This window comes from Procambarus clarkii, chromosome 14 (assembly GCF_040958095.1).
Source record: "Procambarus clarkii isolate CNS0578487 chromosome 14, FALCON_Pclarkii_2.0, whole genome shotgun sequence".
NCBI classification, from domain to species: Eukaryota; Metazoa; Arthropoda; class Malacostraca; order Decapoda; family Cambaridae; genus Procambarus; species Procambarus clarkii.
In genome coordinates, this window is record NC_091163.1 from 5,587,609 (window position 1) to 5,605,647 (window position 18,039).

The window sequence follows — 18,039 nt, forward strand, 5'->3', positions numbered from 1 at the left end:
GGAAAAGGAGTGTAGAAGCACAACATGGCTCCAAAGGGAAAAATTATGCTTAAATTTGATCGACTTTTATGACAGGATCACTAAAATGACGTTTTAGTGTTTTAATGTTTCCCATCCAAAAGGAGGCTGGGAAAACAATCTTTCAAGACTGCCAGAAAGTTTTTGATACACCATAATACCATTTATGTAAAAATCTGCTCTGCATGATGCAAAGCAGCACCAGATTGCAACCAATAAATTTATGCACTTTTATCTTTTTACTTGGTAACAGTGAAAAGATAAAAGATAAATCTTTTCACTATCTCCAACCTCACAAAGCTCGCCATCACGACGACGGAGACAAAAATTAACCAGGAAGCAAGTGGTCGAACATTCATACGTTACCTGATTAGTATACAAGATAGACACATACCATTCTGTTCATGAGGTGTGCTTGAAAACCAACGCCTCTGTTATCAGAGCCGCGGGAGTCAATGCTAACCACGCAGAAGCCATGAGCAGCGAGCATGTGAGTTCGCATGTGTCTAAAACCCTGTAGACAAAATAATACATGTAAAACAATAAAACTAAAACACTATACACAAAGTAATTATCCAATGGATTAGATAATAAATGTGAAGCTATGGTGTAAATAAAAAAAATAATTTACTTTTCATAGTACATAAAACATTTTTAAATATTTATTTATAATTAAATTGTGTATTCACATAATTGTGTGCAGAAAATTACACTTCCATTTAGAGGAGAGAGGATTAATCTGTCTCAACTGGCACTGTAAGCATACAGTGGACAACACGCCCTGAAACCTCTACCCACGTACCAGCTTCACAGCCTGATTCTTGTGCATATCTATGCCAAGAATCGAACTTTGAGCTTGTGATCAACATTCCCAGAGTAATATAACATGGCAGAACTACTTGTTTATGAAGTAAGTAAGTAATTCTCAAAAGAAGGCACCAAACCGGGAAGGCTATGTAGCACCATCAAATGTGCGGAATAATCAGAGGGCGCTAAATATCACCAAGGATGCCAATACGAGAACAAAAACGCATAAGGCGAACGATATAAAAAGTATCCGAGTCACCAAGAATTCTATCGAGGGAAGGTGACCGCGTTGTTTATGAAGTAACTAAGACAATTACCGATAAGACTTACAATAGCAAGGGTCATCAAGAAGCTACATCAGCAGTGTTCAAATTCCACTACGGCACAATGCTCATACATCAAAGCTTTATTCTGATAACCGTCACGTCTTTGCTCTTGAAATATACTTCTCTACTTTAATTCGGCTTTATGTCTGTTAGCTGCAACACAAACGAGTACAGTATTACAGTTTTCACAATAGTGAATATGCAAAAACAAACTTTCACTTATGTATGTATTAATTCTCCTTCAAATTGGCTTTTCTTCCTAATTTTGTTTATTTGCCAATACAGCATTTTCTTACAGCTCTATGGTTAACTACACATTATTTTAAATATAGATCATCCTGCAAATTGTAAGTTAAATGTTACTCAATTTATGACAAAATATAAGTAAGATTTAGAATGCTGTACACTTGTTTGCTCCATCCATTACTGTAATATTTGTCTACGTTGTTACGAATAATGTCTCTAAATTTAAAATTCTAAAAATTTTAATTTTTTCTTTTGACACTAATGATTTTTTTGCAGAATTACACAGTACTGTCTATTTAATTTACTAATTCACTGTACCTTCATTTTCCTTATTTCCCTTCCGAGATCTGACATTTTATATATATTGGATTGGGAGCATGCAGAACACTTGAGACAAAACACATGGGATACAAGCTAGTAAACATTTTTTGTCAATTAACTATACTAACCTTAAATGTGTTTGTGACGAGCTGAACCTGCGGTCCACCATATATACATAGAACAGTAGGATATTTTCTTCCCGGTGAGAAGTTATGTGGCTTAAACACCATGGAGTATATTGAATCCCCGCTGTTTATTCTTGTTGTGAAGACTTCGGGTACAACGAGAGACTTTATTTCTCTCAACCCTTCCGACACTGGAATAAAAAGGCTCATTTCAAAGCTGGATATACTCGCATCACAAGAAATTAGGTAACAAGATTTGATCACATTAGCCTTTACACTGCTCCACTAATCATGTGTGATTGATCCTATGGGATATCCCATACTATTTCTTCCTTGGACAAAATAGGATTTAAATAGCAGTTCACAGGTTAATGACAAATGAATTTTGCTGACGTGGGGTTGTGTACTAGGAATGTTTGTCAAAGGACGCCAAGCAAGTGTGCAACACACTGAAATGTGTTAGAACAGTATTTAATGTTGGGGGATGAGGAAGTGACAAAAACTGATGATAGAGAATAATTGTTCATCCCTTAAAGTGGAGGGAAGACGGCCAAGCAAACAAGATTATGATGTAAAAAAAATTAAAAAATATGGTATCTGAAAATATTGATCAAGCAGATGTGTATAACAGAAGCAGGAGAGAAAAAATTACAACACATTTAAAGCAGAAAACTTTTGTAGCAAGAATTAAAGATGGATGATGAAATTTAGCTAGCCCTAAATGTCAAATGCTAAGGCACTGAAATAATTTATGACAAGTAAGGAAGTGCAGCAAGACTAGAATAAATACCAATGGGACTACAGGTACAGTATTACAAATATGCAAAAATCTGCAAACTAATGAAATACAAAATTAGAAATAGGAGCCAAAAGTACTAGGAAAGTCTAATGGGTGGGATTGGTGGCGTAAGTGTAAACTTCACCATGATTAATTCTGCTGCCAAGAAAAATGTGTGATAAAATAATGAAAGGTAAATATGGGCTGTACATGTTACAGTCAAGTTCATCAATGCTGAAGCCGAAATGTGAGAGAACTGCAGGAATGGACGAGGTAACATGCATGCATGAACAACACAGCCCACAAGAGTAACAGACAATGAGTGTAGAATTTGACAGACAATATGGGGAAGTTGTACTGTGCCAGATAATAGAAAGAGTGATTGCATAAAGAAATAAGCCACAATTAAGAATTAGAGGCATTAGTGTACTATGTTGTGGTATAAAGATTAATAGTATAGGCAGTACAAGCCCTCAATACAGAACAAATAACTAAAATTAGTAAAAAGTAGATTCTGTGGAGCAGGTATTTGCATTGAGATATCTACAGATGGTTTGAGAAAGATTACAGACAATTAATAGTGACTGCCAACAAATGAGCATTTGTGGATTTAGTAGAATACTCTTAACATTGTGAAACTTATCTTTTGGAAGTCGAATATGTGCACATGAGAATAAAGTAAGACGTGTGCATGTCCTGAAAGTCGGAACATTCAACAAGGATATGCACGACTAAGAGGGAAATGTAGTCCAGACAATAAGAAGCAGGGCAACGCTCCTTTAAGTGCCCGTGAGTTAAACATGTATGGCCAATACGTAATCTTGCCAGAGCCGGTCGCCGAGCGGACAGTACGCTGGACTTGTGATCCTGTGGTCCTGGGTTCGATCCCAGGCGGCGGCGAGAAACAATGGGCAGAGTGTCTTTCACCCTATGCCCCTGTTACCTAGCAGTAAAATAGGTACCTGGGTGTTAGTCAGCTGTCACGGGCTGCTTCCTGGGGGTGGAGGCCTGGTTGAGGACCGAGCTGCGGGGACACTAAAAAGCCCCGAAATCATCTCAAGATAACCTCAAGATCTCTCAAGATAGCCGTTACCCCACCGCCGGTTATGGTGGTAAGTAATTATCCAAAGACGATGCCAAGGCAAGGAGACTATGTAGCACCCTCAAAGTTGCACGATGTTCAAAAGGTGCTATATATCACCAAGGATGCCAATACGAGAAAGTGCATAAGGCGAGTGATATCAAAGGTATCTGATTCAAGGATTTTATCGGGAGACAAATGACCGCGAGGGACAGTTGGAAAGCAAGACACGCACGTCCTGGAAGTCAGGACATTCAACATGGATATGGGCAACCGTAAGAGGGACAATGTAGTTCAAACATTAAGGAGCAGGGCAGCGCTCCCCATTAAGTGCCCAGGAGTTAAACACGTATGAGCAATGCGTAATCTCGCCAGAGTCGTTTCCCAGTCGTTGGTTTTGGTGGTAGGAGGAAAGCCAAGGGGACAGGCTACTCTTAGGAGCACGCAGTTTATTATCAGTAACAGATGACCAATGACCCTGCCAATGGTCACAGATCGAGGAATGAATGACTGGGTAGAAATTGAAATAAGGAACACCTTTTTGGGAAACAGGACAAGTGTGGATAGCCTCCTTAGCAACAGTGTCCGCATGCTCATCTAAGGAAATACCAATATGGCTGGGAACTCAACCAGGTTAAATCTGCTGGAGATAAAGTGAGAATGATGTAACGAGTCACTGGGTTGATGTTCGTGTACTGTATAATAACACACACCAGGGTTGTGTAATATTTTCCATGGATGTTCAGTATATCTGAAGTGGGTTCTGGGACTTTCACTATTCCATGCCCAGCCCGGGGCTAGGCTTGATTTGTGACAAGAGTCCAACAGGCTGTTACTTGGAGCAGCTCACAGGCGCTATATCCACTACAATATTGAGATAGTCTATGAGGTCTGATTGTGAGTAGTGCAAGGACTGTGCCCTGGGGTACAGCATTACTGTGCCCTGGGGTACAGAGTTACTGTGCCCTGGGGTACAGAGTTACTGTGCCCTGGGGTACAGAGTTACTGTGCCCTGGGGTACAGAGTTACTGTGCCCTGGGGTACAGAGTTACTGTGCCCTGGGGTACAGAGTTACTGTGCCCTGGGGTACAGAGTTACTGTGCCCTGGGGTACAGAGTTACTGTGCCCTGGGGTACAGAGTTACTGTGCCCTGGGGTACAGAGTTACTGTGCCCTGGGGTACAGAGTTACTGTGCTCTGGGGTACAGAGTTACTGTGCTCTGGGGTACAGAGTTACTGTGCTCTGGGGTACAGAGTTACTGTGCTCTGGGGTACAGAGTTACTGTGCTCTGGGGTACAGAGTTACTGTGCTCTGGGGTACAGAGTTACTGTGCTCTGGGGTACAGAGTTACTGTGCTCTGGGGTACAGAGTTACTGTGCTCTGGGGTACAGAGTTACTGTGCTCTGGGGTACAGAGTTACTGTGCTGCTGTCACTGTTTGACAGGAAATTTAATATCTATTGCATTTCTAATGCTTCTGATTCTGTCAAAAGTGTTTCAATATATGTGAAATACAGGATCTTCCTGCTTTAAATATAGGCTGACCTGGGTTGTGACGTTCATTGTTCTCCATAAAACTGAAGATTCAACTCTCAATCACTCTTCCAAAAACCTTAATTAGGTGTGAAGTTCGAGTGCCCAACTGCCCCAAGTGGACCCGATCATGTCAGGTTAAACTAGAAAGGCCATGTGCTCTCGACCCTCGTGTTATGTCATAGTGCCGCTCCATTAGTGAAAGTTTCTTTAATAATTTTTTTGTTTTCATTGTCATTTTAAAAACTTTTTGCCAAAACTGTGTCTGGTAACAACCGTAATCATTCTGGAGATGTGAAGAAGAAGATTGTGCTAACCATTAAAGATAAATTATGTGTTATAGAACTCTGTCAAAATGGTCAGTTGGCTGTGAGGGTTGCCAAGAAATTTGGTACTGTATAGGCGCTACTAATGTTATGTACTGTACAGTAATTTTAGTGTCAAGTTAGATTATGTAAATTTTCAAGAATTACTGATTTCAAGATACTGTACAGTACTGTATACAGCATCAATCAAAAGACAAACTACAACAAGGTAACATGATTTTTTTTTCATATTGCAACACTGTAATGGGATATTTTTTAATTATAGTGTGTGTGGAAATTCAAATTGCTGTATGCTGGTTGTGGTACAAAAAATTGTGAATGTATTCACTTTTGGACTTCCCTGGTATATGTTCTGTTTATCCACATGTCTGGCTTATCCAGCTGGGGGTCCATCCCACAATTTGGCTAAGTGCACTTAGACAGTAGGACAAGGACAGATAACCATCTCAGCGGCAGTGTCCGCACATTTATTAAGGCAACACCAATTTGGCTGGGAACTCAGCAAAACTCGACTGGCTTAATTAAATCTGCTAGAGATAAGGAACAGCCAATGTAGAATTTCAACCACCAAAGGATGCATAGGATTAAATGACTCCAGAGCCAAGAGTGCACTGCAAGAGTCAACCACATTGACAGATTAACGTTAATACTGAGGAAGCAGTTGAAGTGCATACAAGATTGCATGAAGCTCCACCGTGATGATGCTAGTCTCCGAGGGCAGGCGGCACATTTAAGTTTGGTTGGGAAAGACTATGGAGCAGCCTACACCATCGGCAGACTTGGACCCACCTGTGAAGAGGGCAATGGAACGGGAGTGTAAAGAAAAGTAGTCAAGGAAAAGGCTTTTTAGAGCCATCGGAAGGATAGAAGGCTTTACCATATGCATCAAAGTCTTGCAAAACTTAGCAAGTAGGACCCTCCCATGGAGGCAAGGATGGAACAACATGAAGAGAAACATTGGTTACACAAACTGAGAGGGAATCTTGCAAGTGAGACAATTGTACAGAAAAAGGTAGATGGTGAAAGGGAACAAGGCCCACACGAGGGGTAATATTCAAAGCACGGCATAAGAAAGAGGGAAGATGTTGCAGGGATCTAACAAGGTAGTGAAGGCAGTAACGATTATGACTATCCTGTAAAGACAGGACGTTGGTTTCAACATCCTGACTCAGGATAGAGGACGAACGAAAGGTGCCAGAGCTGAAGCATAATCCAGTATGGTGCAGAGCATCAAGATGACGAAAAAGTCGAAGGAGAGGCAGAGGAGCAGCCAAGACAGCCATAATCGAATTTAGACAGCACGAGAGAAGAGTGCAAATAGAGGAGCGTGCATCTATCAGTTCCCAAGGAAGTATAGGACAAGACTAAGTAAGGTAAGGGCCTTAGAGCATTTAACTCAAAGGTAAGAGATATGGGGTGACCTCGACAAATGTCAAAGATTAACCCAAAAAGCTTAGCAGAATCTTTATACAGAAGGGAACTACAGTACCATAGAGCAACAAAGGGGGAAGGACGAAGAATGACCTGCTTCTGAGTAAAAGTAATAGCACAGTTCTTAGTTGAAGACAATTTGAAACCGTGATTGGTGGCTCAGGACAACATGGCAGAAAAAACACTCCAGCTTCAAGTATAGATATGACAGAATCCATAGGCTTGGGAACCTGCAAACCAATCGATTGAATCTCGAGAGACAGAACCAAAAAGTCAAAAGGTCAAACCACTCTAGCACTACTAAGTACAGTACAGTGCAGGTGCAACTTGTTGACACAAAGATCACAACTTGTGCCCTGGTAAACTATCAAACTACAGTCCCAAACTACCACTAGATCACTACCACTGACCACCACCAAATGACATCACCTCACTCCAATATTGTCTTCCCACAACCAATTTTGACTTCCTTCTGCAGCCATAGGCAAAAGGAAACAAAAACATACTGTGCCGAGTACAGGGAAGAGAAGGACGGGTCAGAGTGGGAGCGACCGAGTGTTTTGTTAAAAAGTGCTTCAAAAACTCAAAACTATATTTCTGAGCTATCCAACTCCATCACTCCCTAAGTCAAGGCAGAAGCTATCCATACTGTGGGAAGGATAAAAGCTCACCTGGGTTGGAGAGTGATGTAAGGAGCTGCAGGAGGAGGAACAGCAGCCGTCTCATCCCCTGGCACCCAACACTGCCTGAGGAGAAGACAGCCATCAGGAGGAGAGCCTGCTAAAGGCAACACTCTGATAGTGTCGGCAGAGAACCCCAGGAAGGCACCGCGAGTTAAACGTTCAGATGAACCTCGAAACCCACCAACAGGAGATGCACAAAACTGAATGAAAGACAAAAATGTCAGAACTCTATCCACCAACCAAATTGGTTCAGGAGGAACACGAGTCAACCAGGTGTGGAAAACTGCTTTAGAGCTTAAGGGTGAAGAAGATACATCTACCTCAAATGCAAGCAGGCAATAGGTGACAGTACATGTACTGTATTGAGCATCAGACAACCACAGCCATTGAAACAGCACAAGTGACAAAAGGGAAAGAAAACATGGCAGAAACTTCAAGCCATCGCAAACTGCCCCCTCGAGGAGATACTAGACTCCCAAACAAGCATCAGAACAAAAGGCTTGAAAACTCATACTGTTTGAGTATCTGAATTCCACTTAACAAGATACAGTATTTGTATTCTCTGGCCAAAATTGCATCCAGATAATTCTGCCAAACTTAATCTGGACAGAAATCCAGATAACCAGAGATTAGTTTCTGAAAATTTTCAAGAACTCCACATTTCAAGATGTACAGTATCAAATAAGAAGACACTGCAACAAGGTAAGCTCAAGTTTCACTTTTAAATTATACTTTTGATTTAGTGTGTGGAAATTCAAATGATGTTGGCTGTGGTACAAAAAATTGCAAATATGGTAATTTTTGGACTTGTCTCTAAGAATTCTGCTTATCTGGATGTCTGGCTTATCCGGTGAAGGATCCTTCCCATATAATCCAGATAAGCAATCTTAGAATGTAACTTGATGGAGTCATGAGCAATCCAGACCAGGATCTTGTGTATAGACCTCTATACACAAGAGGCAGAGCCTCAAAGGGGGCAATGGGAGAAGCAAGATTGAAAGGACAGGAACCAGAAATGAACCAGCCATATGAGAGCACGAAGAACGATACAGCAAACAAAGATCTCCAACCTGGACAACATGGGGAAGAAGCGGCTGGTCTGGAGGGATGAGGTAAAGGAATCCCTTTGATTTTAATCCTGACAAAACAATTTTGCTGCATAAGCTTTGTAATTGGGAAATTAAGCAACAGATAGTAGACGATTTAATGCTCATGCAAAAAGTTCCACTTGTAGACAGCCAAACATTTTGCCTATCTAGCAAAAAAAGGCCATATCCACCTCCCACTCAATTGAAATCTGACTGGAAAGGTTATTTGCAAAGAACATTCAAGATACTCCAAATGTGGACTATGCCAAGTCCTAAGCACCAAAAATCCTGAAATGAGAATATCTGTAGAGTCTGCCCCTGCCACAGAGAAAGGGACCATTTGGGCTCACTTCTTTTCAGACAACTGACCATTGAAAACCAATTCTCATTCTGTACTCATTTTGATGTTGTCAGTGAAGGATGACAAAACTGTAGGTTGTACTCCCTGTCTATGGCTTGTATGAAGTAGAAGAATAACGCTGCAGGGACTATCTTGTGGGACCGATTGCCTGCCTTATTGCCACCTAAGCTGTTCAGCTCTCACTTAACCTTCCTTCACTACTGTATTTACACAAAATGTGGAGTGGTGATTATCATAATAAACACAAATCATAAATATAAAGTTTTTATAATACCGTTAGCTATCGATAACCAGTGAGCTGTCAATATACCAGTAAGCCATATATATAATCTTTTCATCATTTTTCTGCACCAAATAAATAGGATAAGCTATCCCATTATATAAAAAAAATTGAGCACTAATGTTCATTATTGAAAAGCTTTGTAAAAAAAAAAAACCACTTTTCATTTCCATCAGAGAGAGTGGACGGATGACAAACACTCCCTGTCGGCCTATTCAAGAACCCTCTATCATAAATGTACATTACCAAACATTGGGCAGAGTGCATCAATACCGATAATCAATGTTGAACTGTATAGCAATAGTAACACGGTAATTAGATATGGTGCGGCTCACATCAAATGAATTCCAATTTTACAAAATTCTGGGTGGAGGGGAATGAACCTGACCCAGTCAGGAGCTCCTGCACACTGGCTCTTTGGCCATTACTAGTAAGTTGTAACAGAGTGCATTCCCTTGGCAAGATGAATTAGTCTTGCCTAAATTAATCTTGCATGGCTGGAATAAACCTTCTTTTATTTACTTTTGGATATTAGCTGCCATAATTTCTTGGTATAATTAGTTTATATTAGTTCTACTTGTAATTATTTTTCTCATCATCAAAAATTTGTGATACAAATTTGTGCCAATATCTGTCTTATTGCCCAAATTGTAAAATGCAGTTTTTCCAGTATACATCACCTATCAAATTTTAAGCTAAAAGTCACTCTCTTTATGCAGAAAAACCTAAGTTTGACTTAGATTGCAGTACACCTATTTAGTTTAGCTATTATTTAACGAGTCGAGTTTGTTGTTGTGAATAAAGTTTCCGATATTGTTTTGGACGATAATGTCAACGTGTTATGCTGCCGATGCGACACACTTGTATAATTAATGTACAGCAAATTTTGTATAAACTTTTCCAATTTTAAATGTATAACCATTTATGAATAAAGCTTATAAGTTGATTTGATTATCATTTATATTTTGATTAATTATTACATCTACACTCATCAAAGTTCAGCTCTTCTATAACTTGATCTTATTCTCATTTCTAATTACTTAATTTAATTATCAAAAGAAGGTACCAAGCCAGGAAATTCTCATTTGTAATTGAGCTTCTCTCTCAAGGGGTCTTGTCATTGATGGGGCCTCTTACTCTCTCTGAACTCCAGGTGTTATGTTACACCCTGCAAGGTCAAAGAGCAATTAATTCTCTTAGCATCGAGTCCATATGCTCTTTCTTACTTTCAGGAATTATGATACATGTCAATATAGGTGGTATATCTAATATGTATTTGATACAGTCACCATCTGAAACTGCATAGGACTGTCCACAGTTTAAGCACTTTGGCTTATCAGGATTCTACAGCCTTAGATATGACACTAAGATGCATAGCATCTTTATACTATGCATCTGCACTGCTAGTAGACCATGTGCCCCGAGTCTTTGGCATATGAAGAAGTAACTGGCCCTGGGGATGCAGGCTTTTACCGATCTTTCAAATGTCATTCGTACTTCATCAGGAAAACTGGCCAATTTAAATGTTAGGAGGTGCCAGGGTGTAGGAAACACTTACATTATGCTGGTTTATAAATCGGTAAACATCAGTAACTCCTGATAGAAAAGTAATAATGAAGTTCTTCTTTGGTATACCTGTCTGTCTTTGACGATATGAAATTTTTGGATGGGAAGCACAAAAGCTTTGGCACCTGGCAACCATTATAAGGAATTCTAATCGCCTTATTTTGCTCACAATATCATTAAATGTTGAAGGTACAGTAGTTATTAAAAGGGTTTAATGATTGCAATATACTGTATATACAAAACTGGTTATGCCTGAGGTGAAATATTTTAACAATGCACATTCACAATTGTGGAAAGTTTGAACTGACCTCGTCTGGGTTAATAGTGCCTTTAATTTTAACATACCATGACATTCATTATAATCTTCATTACTTGTGGCTTGAATATTAACTAAGCTTATGAAGGCGATGAGTCACAATAACGTGGCTGAAGTATGTTGACCAGACCACACACTAGAAGTTGAAGGGACGACGACGTTTCGGTCCGTCCTGGACCATTCTTAAGTCGATTGTGATGAGGTAGGGACAGGCAATAAATAGGCAAGAGAGAGCTGAGGAGGAAAGTAAGGTGTAGGGGATAGTAGTAATAATGAGAACTGCAGAAAGCCTATTGGCCCATACGAGGCAGCTCCTATTATAACCACCGAAGGAGATAGTAATAGGAATAAGAAGAGGATAGCAAGGGAGCGTAGGAGAAGACAATGAACAGAAAAAGGGAGGAGAGAGAAAGAAAAGGAAAGAGAAAGAAAGATAAATGGAAGGGGTAAGCTTATGTTAAGTCACGTTTGTTAGAAAGATTAGAGCATTTGAGTATATACTGTGAAAGGGAAGAGTCCACAGCAACAAAGCCAGGACTCAAGTTCATGTTGGGTACATTGTGTATAAGAGCCGATTCTACAAGACGGCGTCTGTGTAGAGTAGAGGCAGGAAAGATTATTTCTAATGCTGCTGGTGTCTACTCTATTTCCTGTTCATCTTGTCCTCTCCAATACTTTGGCGAAACTGGCCGTACACTGAATGACAGACTTAAAGAACACAAGAGAAGTGTTAAGTCTGCAGACACTAACAATGCTCTCTTCTGCCACGTGAGGGATTCTAATCATCCCATTGATTGGTCTTCCTCCAAAATAATCTTTCCTGCCTCTACTCTACACAGACGCCGTCTTGTAGAATCGGCTCTTATACACAATGTACCCAACATGAACTTGAGTCAACTTGAGTATCTGGTCAACAAAATAAGCTTATGAAGGACATGTTATAAAACATTTACTGCATTTTTGGGGGAGTCCAAGATCATGATCAAGAAGAAATGACGGTCGGATAATCTAATGAAGACGAGTGTCAAGCTCAGAATAGAAGCTCAACCCTGCTGGTTGTGTTCCAACGTGTTTCTAGATTGTTGTTATTAATAACTATTACCTGTAGCACAGTAGCTTGTGTTCAAGGCTCACAACTGAGGGACACTGGCACAATTTCCAGACGGGACAGACATGGTTGGGTACGTTTCCTTTCACCTGATGCCTATATTCACCTAGTTGTGCTTGCAGGGAAGGGGGGGGGAATTCTGGCTCTTTCGACCTTCCTCTCAACTGTCAATCACTAAAGTTGAGCCCCCACCCCCCCACACACACCCCCAGGACAGCTGTCTAAATCCCAGGTACCTATTTACTGCTAGGTGAACAGGAGCATCAGGGCAAAAGAAATTGCCCATTTGTTTCCGCTATTGCCAGGAATCGATCCCCAGACGACAGGATTACGTGGCCAGCGCACTGTCCACTCAGCCACCGTCGCCCCGGTGTGTTTGTGTGTGTTTGCAGGGTTGTGTGCTCTGTATCAGGACATGAGTATATAGGAAGAGTTGTGCAACAACAGTGTAGAGGAGCGTTGTGTCAAGACATGAGAGACGGGTTAGTGCAAGGGTGGAGAACCAGCAGCCTCTGGGCCTTTGAGGTCCTGTGCAGTCTTTTCAAATAAGTCCAAATTATGCATAAAAACACTTTCTTAAAAACACATTTTTATATCTCTTGAATATTCCCATTTTCACTCGTATTACTAATTGTAAAAATAAAGCAAAAATTCCTTCACATAATAAATACCTACTTTTATTTAATTTTCACATTAAGATACGGCACATGTGGTACAGAAATTTTTTCCACTATTAGGATTTATACAAAACCAATGAATGTATTCCTCCATTAAACTCAGGCCTATACAAACTCATTAATATATAAGTCAGTTATAGACTCATTTATCGAAAGATACAGTGATAGGTTCATTGATTTTGAGAAACATTATCTCACACTGATATTAGCTTTCCAACCTCATCTAGTTAATGATTCCAAAACACCAGAAATGCTGCAGGTGGAGTTAATTGAGCGCTCAAGGGAGCCGGTCGGCCGAGCAGACAGCACACTGGACTTGTGATCCTGTGGTCCCGGGTTCGATCCCGGGCGCTGGCGAGAAACAATGGGCAGAGTTTCTTTCACCCTATGCCCCTGTTACCTAGCAGTAAAATAGGTACCTGGGTGTTAGTCAGCTGTCATGGGCTGCTTCCTGGGGGTGGAGGCCTGGTCGAGGACCGGGCCGCGGGGACACTAAAAAGCCCCGAAATCGTCTCAAGATAACCTCCGAAGATAATAACAGTACGTTGAATACTGTTTATATCAAGAAGGATCCCATTTAAATATGAAGAAATAAAGTAGAATATCCTCACCTCTAGTAACATGCACAACGAATCCTATCTTATTTCTCCACAACTTATCATTGTGAATCCACATTCTCATGTGGATTTACATGAGAATGTGGATTCTCAAATTAAAGACTCCCTTAAGGTCCCAAATGACTGTTATACACCTAAAGAACCAGCTTAAGCTATGTACCTCCATGTTGGCACCACATCCCAATGCTTTCTTACAAAAAACAATCTTAAAAACTTATTAAAAGGGTAGTAAAGTTCTTAATTTGTTAAAATTACCTTCCTTGTTTTTAAGTTCAAACATCAATTACATTTTTCAAAAAAGATTGGCATTTTGCAGTACAGTATATCAAATATAAATTTCTTGAATGCAGCTTTACTGGAAAGCAGTTAATTTCAATGTGGCATTCAAACATAAGAAGGTTCCCAACCTGTGGGTTAGTGAATATGGGGAGCATTGTGATGCTGTATAGTTCCCACATTCCCCAGTTACAACCCTTAACTATTAGTGCTTACCTACCAGTGACTGAGGGGGAGTGAGAGTTAGCTCTTTATGATGCAACTCCTACTTGTTTATACCTGACATGCTAATTACCTCTCTCTCAACATTAATATTTTCATAACTTTTTCTTAAAAGTTGGGGATGGAATCAGTTTCAACAACCTCTTCCTCCAATACATTCCACTTAAAGATCACCAGTACAGGGAATGAGAGTTTCCTTATGTGTCCAACTCAAATGTGTGTCCAGCTTATGTCCCTTTGTCCTACCTCTTCAAATTAAATGGACTTCCTTTGTCCATTATTTATCCCACTCAAAATCTTGGACACAGTTACCATATCTCCTCTCTTCTCTCCACCAAGGTTGTAAGGCGAGTTTTCTCAACCCGTCCTCACAGCCGAGGCCTCTCACTTCTGGTACTATTTAGTTGGAAACCTCTGAACTTTCTTACATTTGTTTATGCTTCACAAGGTGTGGGTTCTATCCTGGTGCTGCATAGTCAAGTAATGCTTTCACGTAGGTAGTGAGTAGAGACTTGAATGCATCCTTGTTTAGAATTTTAAATGGCTGTTTGCTAATTTTCCCCATGTGCTGCTGCTGCTGTTATCCTGTTCACATGAGCTTCTGGTGTTAATCTTGGGATTATGTCTACTCCCAGGTCAATTTCTCTTGTTTCTTATAATTGCCTTCCCAATATTGTGTAGGTAAATACATGTTCCCCATCTTCCTTACCCATATTCATTCATTAACACTTATCTAAATTGAATTCCAGCAGTCATTTATCTATCTACTCCTCAGTTTGCCAAGTTCTTCTTGCAGCATCCAACAGTCCCTTTCAATTCTTACTCTCCTCATTAACTTGGCATTGTGGTGGAATATTGTTGCACACTAACAGCCCCATTCAAAGCCGGAGAAATTGCTAACCTGGAAGGCATGCAAAGATCCTTTACTGCTAGAATCCACTCTTAAGACATTTAAATTATTGGGACCGATTAGACGTTCTAAATTTGCATTCTCTAGAGTACAGACGAGAGATACATAATAACACCTGGGAAGTATTAGAGGGACTGGTTCCGAATCTGCACACGGACATATCACATGAAACCAGTAGGCCTGACACGATGTGCAAAATAGCCCTATTAAAATGCAAAGGTGCAATAGGTCAAGAACATCAAAGGGCCAAGGAATTCTTCAACGCTCACCCCACACATAAGGGGCATAACTGGTCAGCCTCTCACTATGTTCGAGAGAGAACTCAATAAGCACCTTCAAAGGATACCTGATCAACCAGGTTGTTATTCATACATCAGGCTGGGAGCAGTCATGTCCAACAGTCTGGGTTGACCAGACCACCAACCAGGAGGCCTGGTCAGAGACCGGGCAGCAGGGACGTTGATCCCTGGAATCACCACATGGTAGCCACAAAGTAGGTAGGTAGGTATCTGCAAACATCGATAGGTACAAGCTCATTCCTTCTGCGAGGTCATTTACATAAATTAAAAACAGCAATGGTCTCAGGACAGAGCCCTGTGGAACATGACATTCCACTTCTCTCCAGCCTGAAATCCTCTCTGGTTATGACCCTCTGTTTCCTGTCCATCAAGTACTACTGTACCTAGTCTAGTGCCTTTCCATGCGATCCCCCGCCTGTCTCTCCATCTTGTTTATTAGTCTTTCATGAGGAATTATATCGAAAGCTTTTTGGCAGTCCTAGGAAGATGCCGTCTTCCAATCCTACCTTATCTTATACTGGTTACCCTATCATTGAATCCAATTAGTTTTGTTAAGCATGATTTTCCTATCTGAAGCCGTGTTGTAACTCGTATAAAATTCACTCCCTGAATATTCGACAATCCTTTTTCTGATTAGTTTTCCAGAATCTTGTATGAAATGCACGTTAATGACACTGGTCTATAGTTTAGTACTTCATGTCTGTTCCCTTTCTTAAATACTGAAAATACATTTGCCTTTTTCTAGATTTCTGGTAGCTCTCCCATCTTAATAATGTTGAACACTACAGTTAATGGGTAACAAGATCCTTGCAACTTCCTTCATTAACCAAAGTGACATTTGGTCTGGACCTCCTGCTTTTGCTAGGTTCAGTTCCTCAAAGTGTTTTTTTACCTCTTCTATGTTAACTTCAATTCTGTCAAGTGTTTCTGGTCAACATGTCAGCTCTACTTGGACACCAATCTCTGCTCCTTGAATTCCTCCAGTTATGACCCTGCACCTCTTCCCTAATAGTGATGCTGCATGTGTTCCCTGCATTCCCTAGTTGTGACAAATCTAAGCGCAGTGATATCTCTACATTTTCAAGAATTCACACCGCTTAAGTAAAAAAATATTATCGAACACAAAATCCAGAGGCTACAAAAAGCAAAATTTACTCATTAGAGAAAGTATAAAATGTAAGCCGAGCCTACAAATATTAAACTCTTGAAAGGAATAATAAGCACACATGTAGATGACCAAGAGGAGGAAAGGCCCATTAAGAAATTGAGTATACTTACGTGTTTCATTGACAAGGTCACCCAACACAGACACCCAGACTAGGTTGTCACTACTGTTTTGTGCATCGTGCGGGGTTATCCTCAGAACTTGGCTCTGTGAAGGGGTCTCCACACTACTGTACACGGTCGTGAATACACTGCAATCCTACAGAGTATAATATTTCAAATATAAAAACCTTGCACTGTGGAGAGTGTTTACACATTTTAACATTATTTCCCATTTTCTTGTGGCCGGAAGATATCAACTAGAGAATAACAAGGCAAATAGAGTAAAAGTAGGTAACATATTTAATAACATTACAAATATCACTCGACCATTTATTATAACAAAATAATGCATAATAAAAAACAAACTACCATACTGCAGTGGTCATCCTTAACAGCAAGCCAAACTTCACAAAACAAAGGTGCAGTGTTTCTTGTGAATTGTCACGAAAACTATATTCATTCCATTCTTACACATCGCATCCACCCAGCCTTGTCCCTTGTCATATCTCACGTGTTGTTCACACTACGTTAACTCACCTTCTTCCTCACCATCCTTCTCATCAGCATACCTTCACTCACTAATTTATAAAGGTAATGTATTTAGGCCTACAGTGAATATTAACAATAAATACTGTATATCAATGAATGCATCAATGAATGAATGCATCAATGAATATATGTATCAAACTTAAGAAATTACAAGGCCTATTGACCTATACAAGGCAGTTCCTATTTACATCCATGATATAAATACGAGCTGCCTTGTATGGGCCAACAGACCCTATGCAGTTTCCTTAGTTCTTGTGTTCTTACTGATACATGCATTAATCCATACAAATGTATCAATGAATGAATGAAATGAAGTATAGTAGTAGTAGGCAGCCATCAGTCTCAGGAGACTATGGAGTTGTGATTTGGTTGTCGGTCTGGAGTGGCCTCTCCAGGGCACAAAGCCAGGGTACATTGATACAGGGGAGAAGCTGTTACCCATGCAGCAGATTGCCCCTCTCCAAGGTGCCGAAAGTCTTCAATGGAAAGGCAAACGCCAACACGATTGGTTTCAGCACCGTTGCAGGAACTGTCAGAACGAGGTTGAAGGCAACAACGAACTGCCCTAGAGGCTCCAGCTCCGGAGTTTACCTCGAAGTTGGTAAAAGAAGGCATGAGGGACTCCAAACCCGGAGACCGCCGTGGTCATGGCTGGAGAAGAACCACCCCAGCAAGGGCAAGAACGACCCCAGCCTCCTGAAGACCTGCTTGACCCATCAGAAGGAAGAGTAATAATTATTAATTAATTATTTTTATTATTATAATAATTATAATAACTGTTGTAATTAATAATTATTAATTATTATAATAAAATAAATAATTTTTACTCT

General features: G+C 40.3%; 1 protein-coding gene across 7 annotated transcripts in view; it reads right to left on the reverse strand.

Moving 5' to 3' along the window:
* The window catches only part of LOC123772412 (dipeptidyl peptidase 8), a 62,872-nt gene that overhangs the window by 14,474 nt on the left and 30,359 nt on the right, over nucleotides 1-18,039 (reverse strand). For 4 of the 7 annotated variants that reach the window (XM_045765570.2, XM_045765556.2, XM_069324268.1 and 1 more), the window contains 3 exons: nucleotides 16,673-16,817; nucleotides 1,847-2,034; nucleotides 413-532 (listed from right to left, as the gene is read on the reverse strand). In XM_045765570.2, coding sequence (XP_045621526.1) covers nucleotides 413-532; nucleotides 1,847-2,034; nucleotides 16,673-16,817 — 453 coding nt within the window. Of the gene's footprint in view, nucleotides 1-412; nucleotides 533-1,846; nucleotides 2,035-7,662; nucleotides 7,738-16,672; nucleotides 16,818-18,039 lie in introns of all 7 variants that reach the window. The other 3 variants (XM_045765563.2, XM_045765539.2, XM_045765548.2) reach the window with 1 other exon arrangement.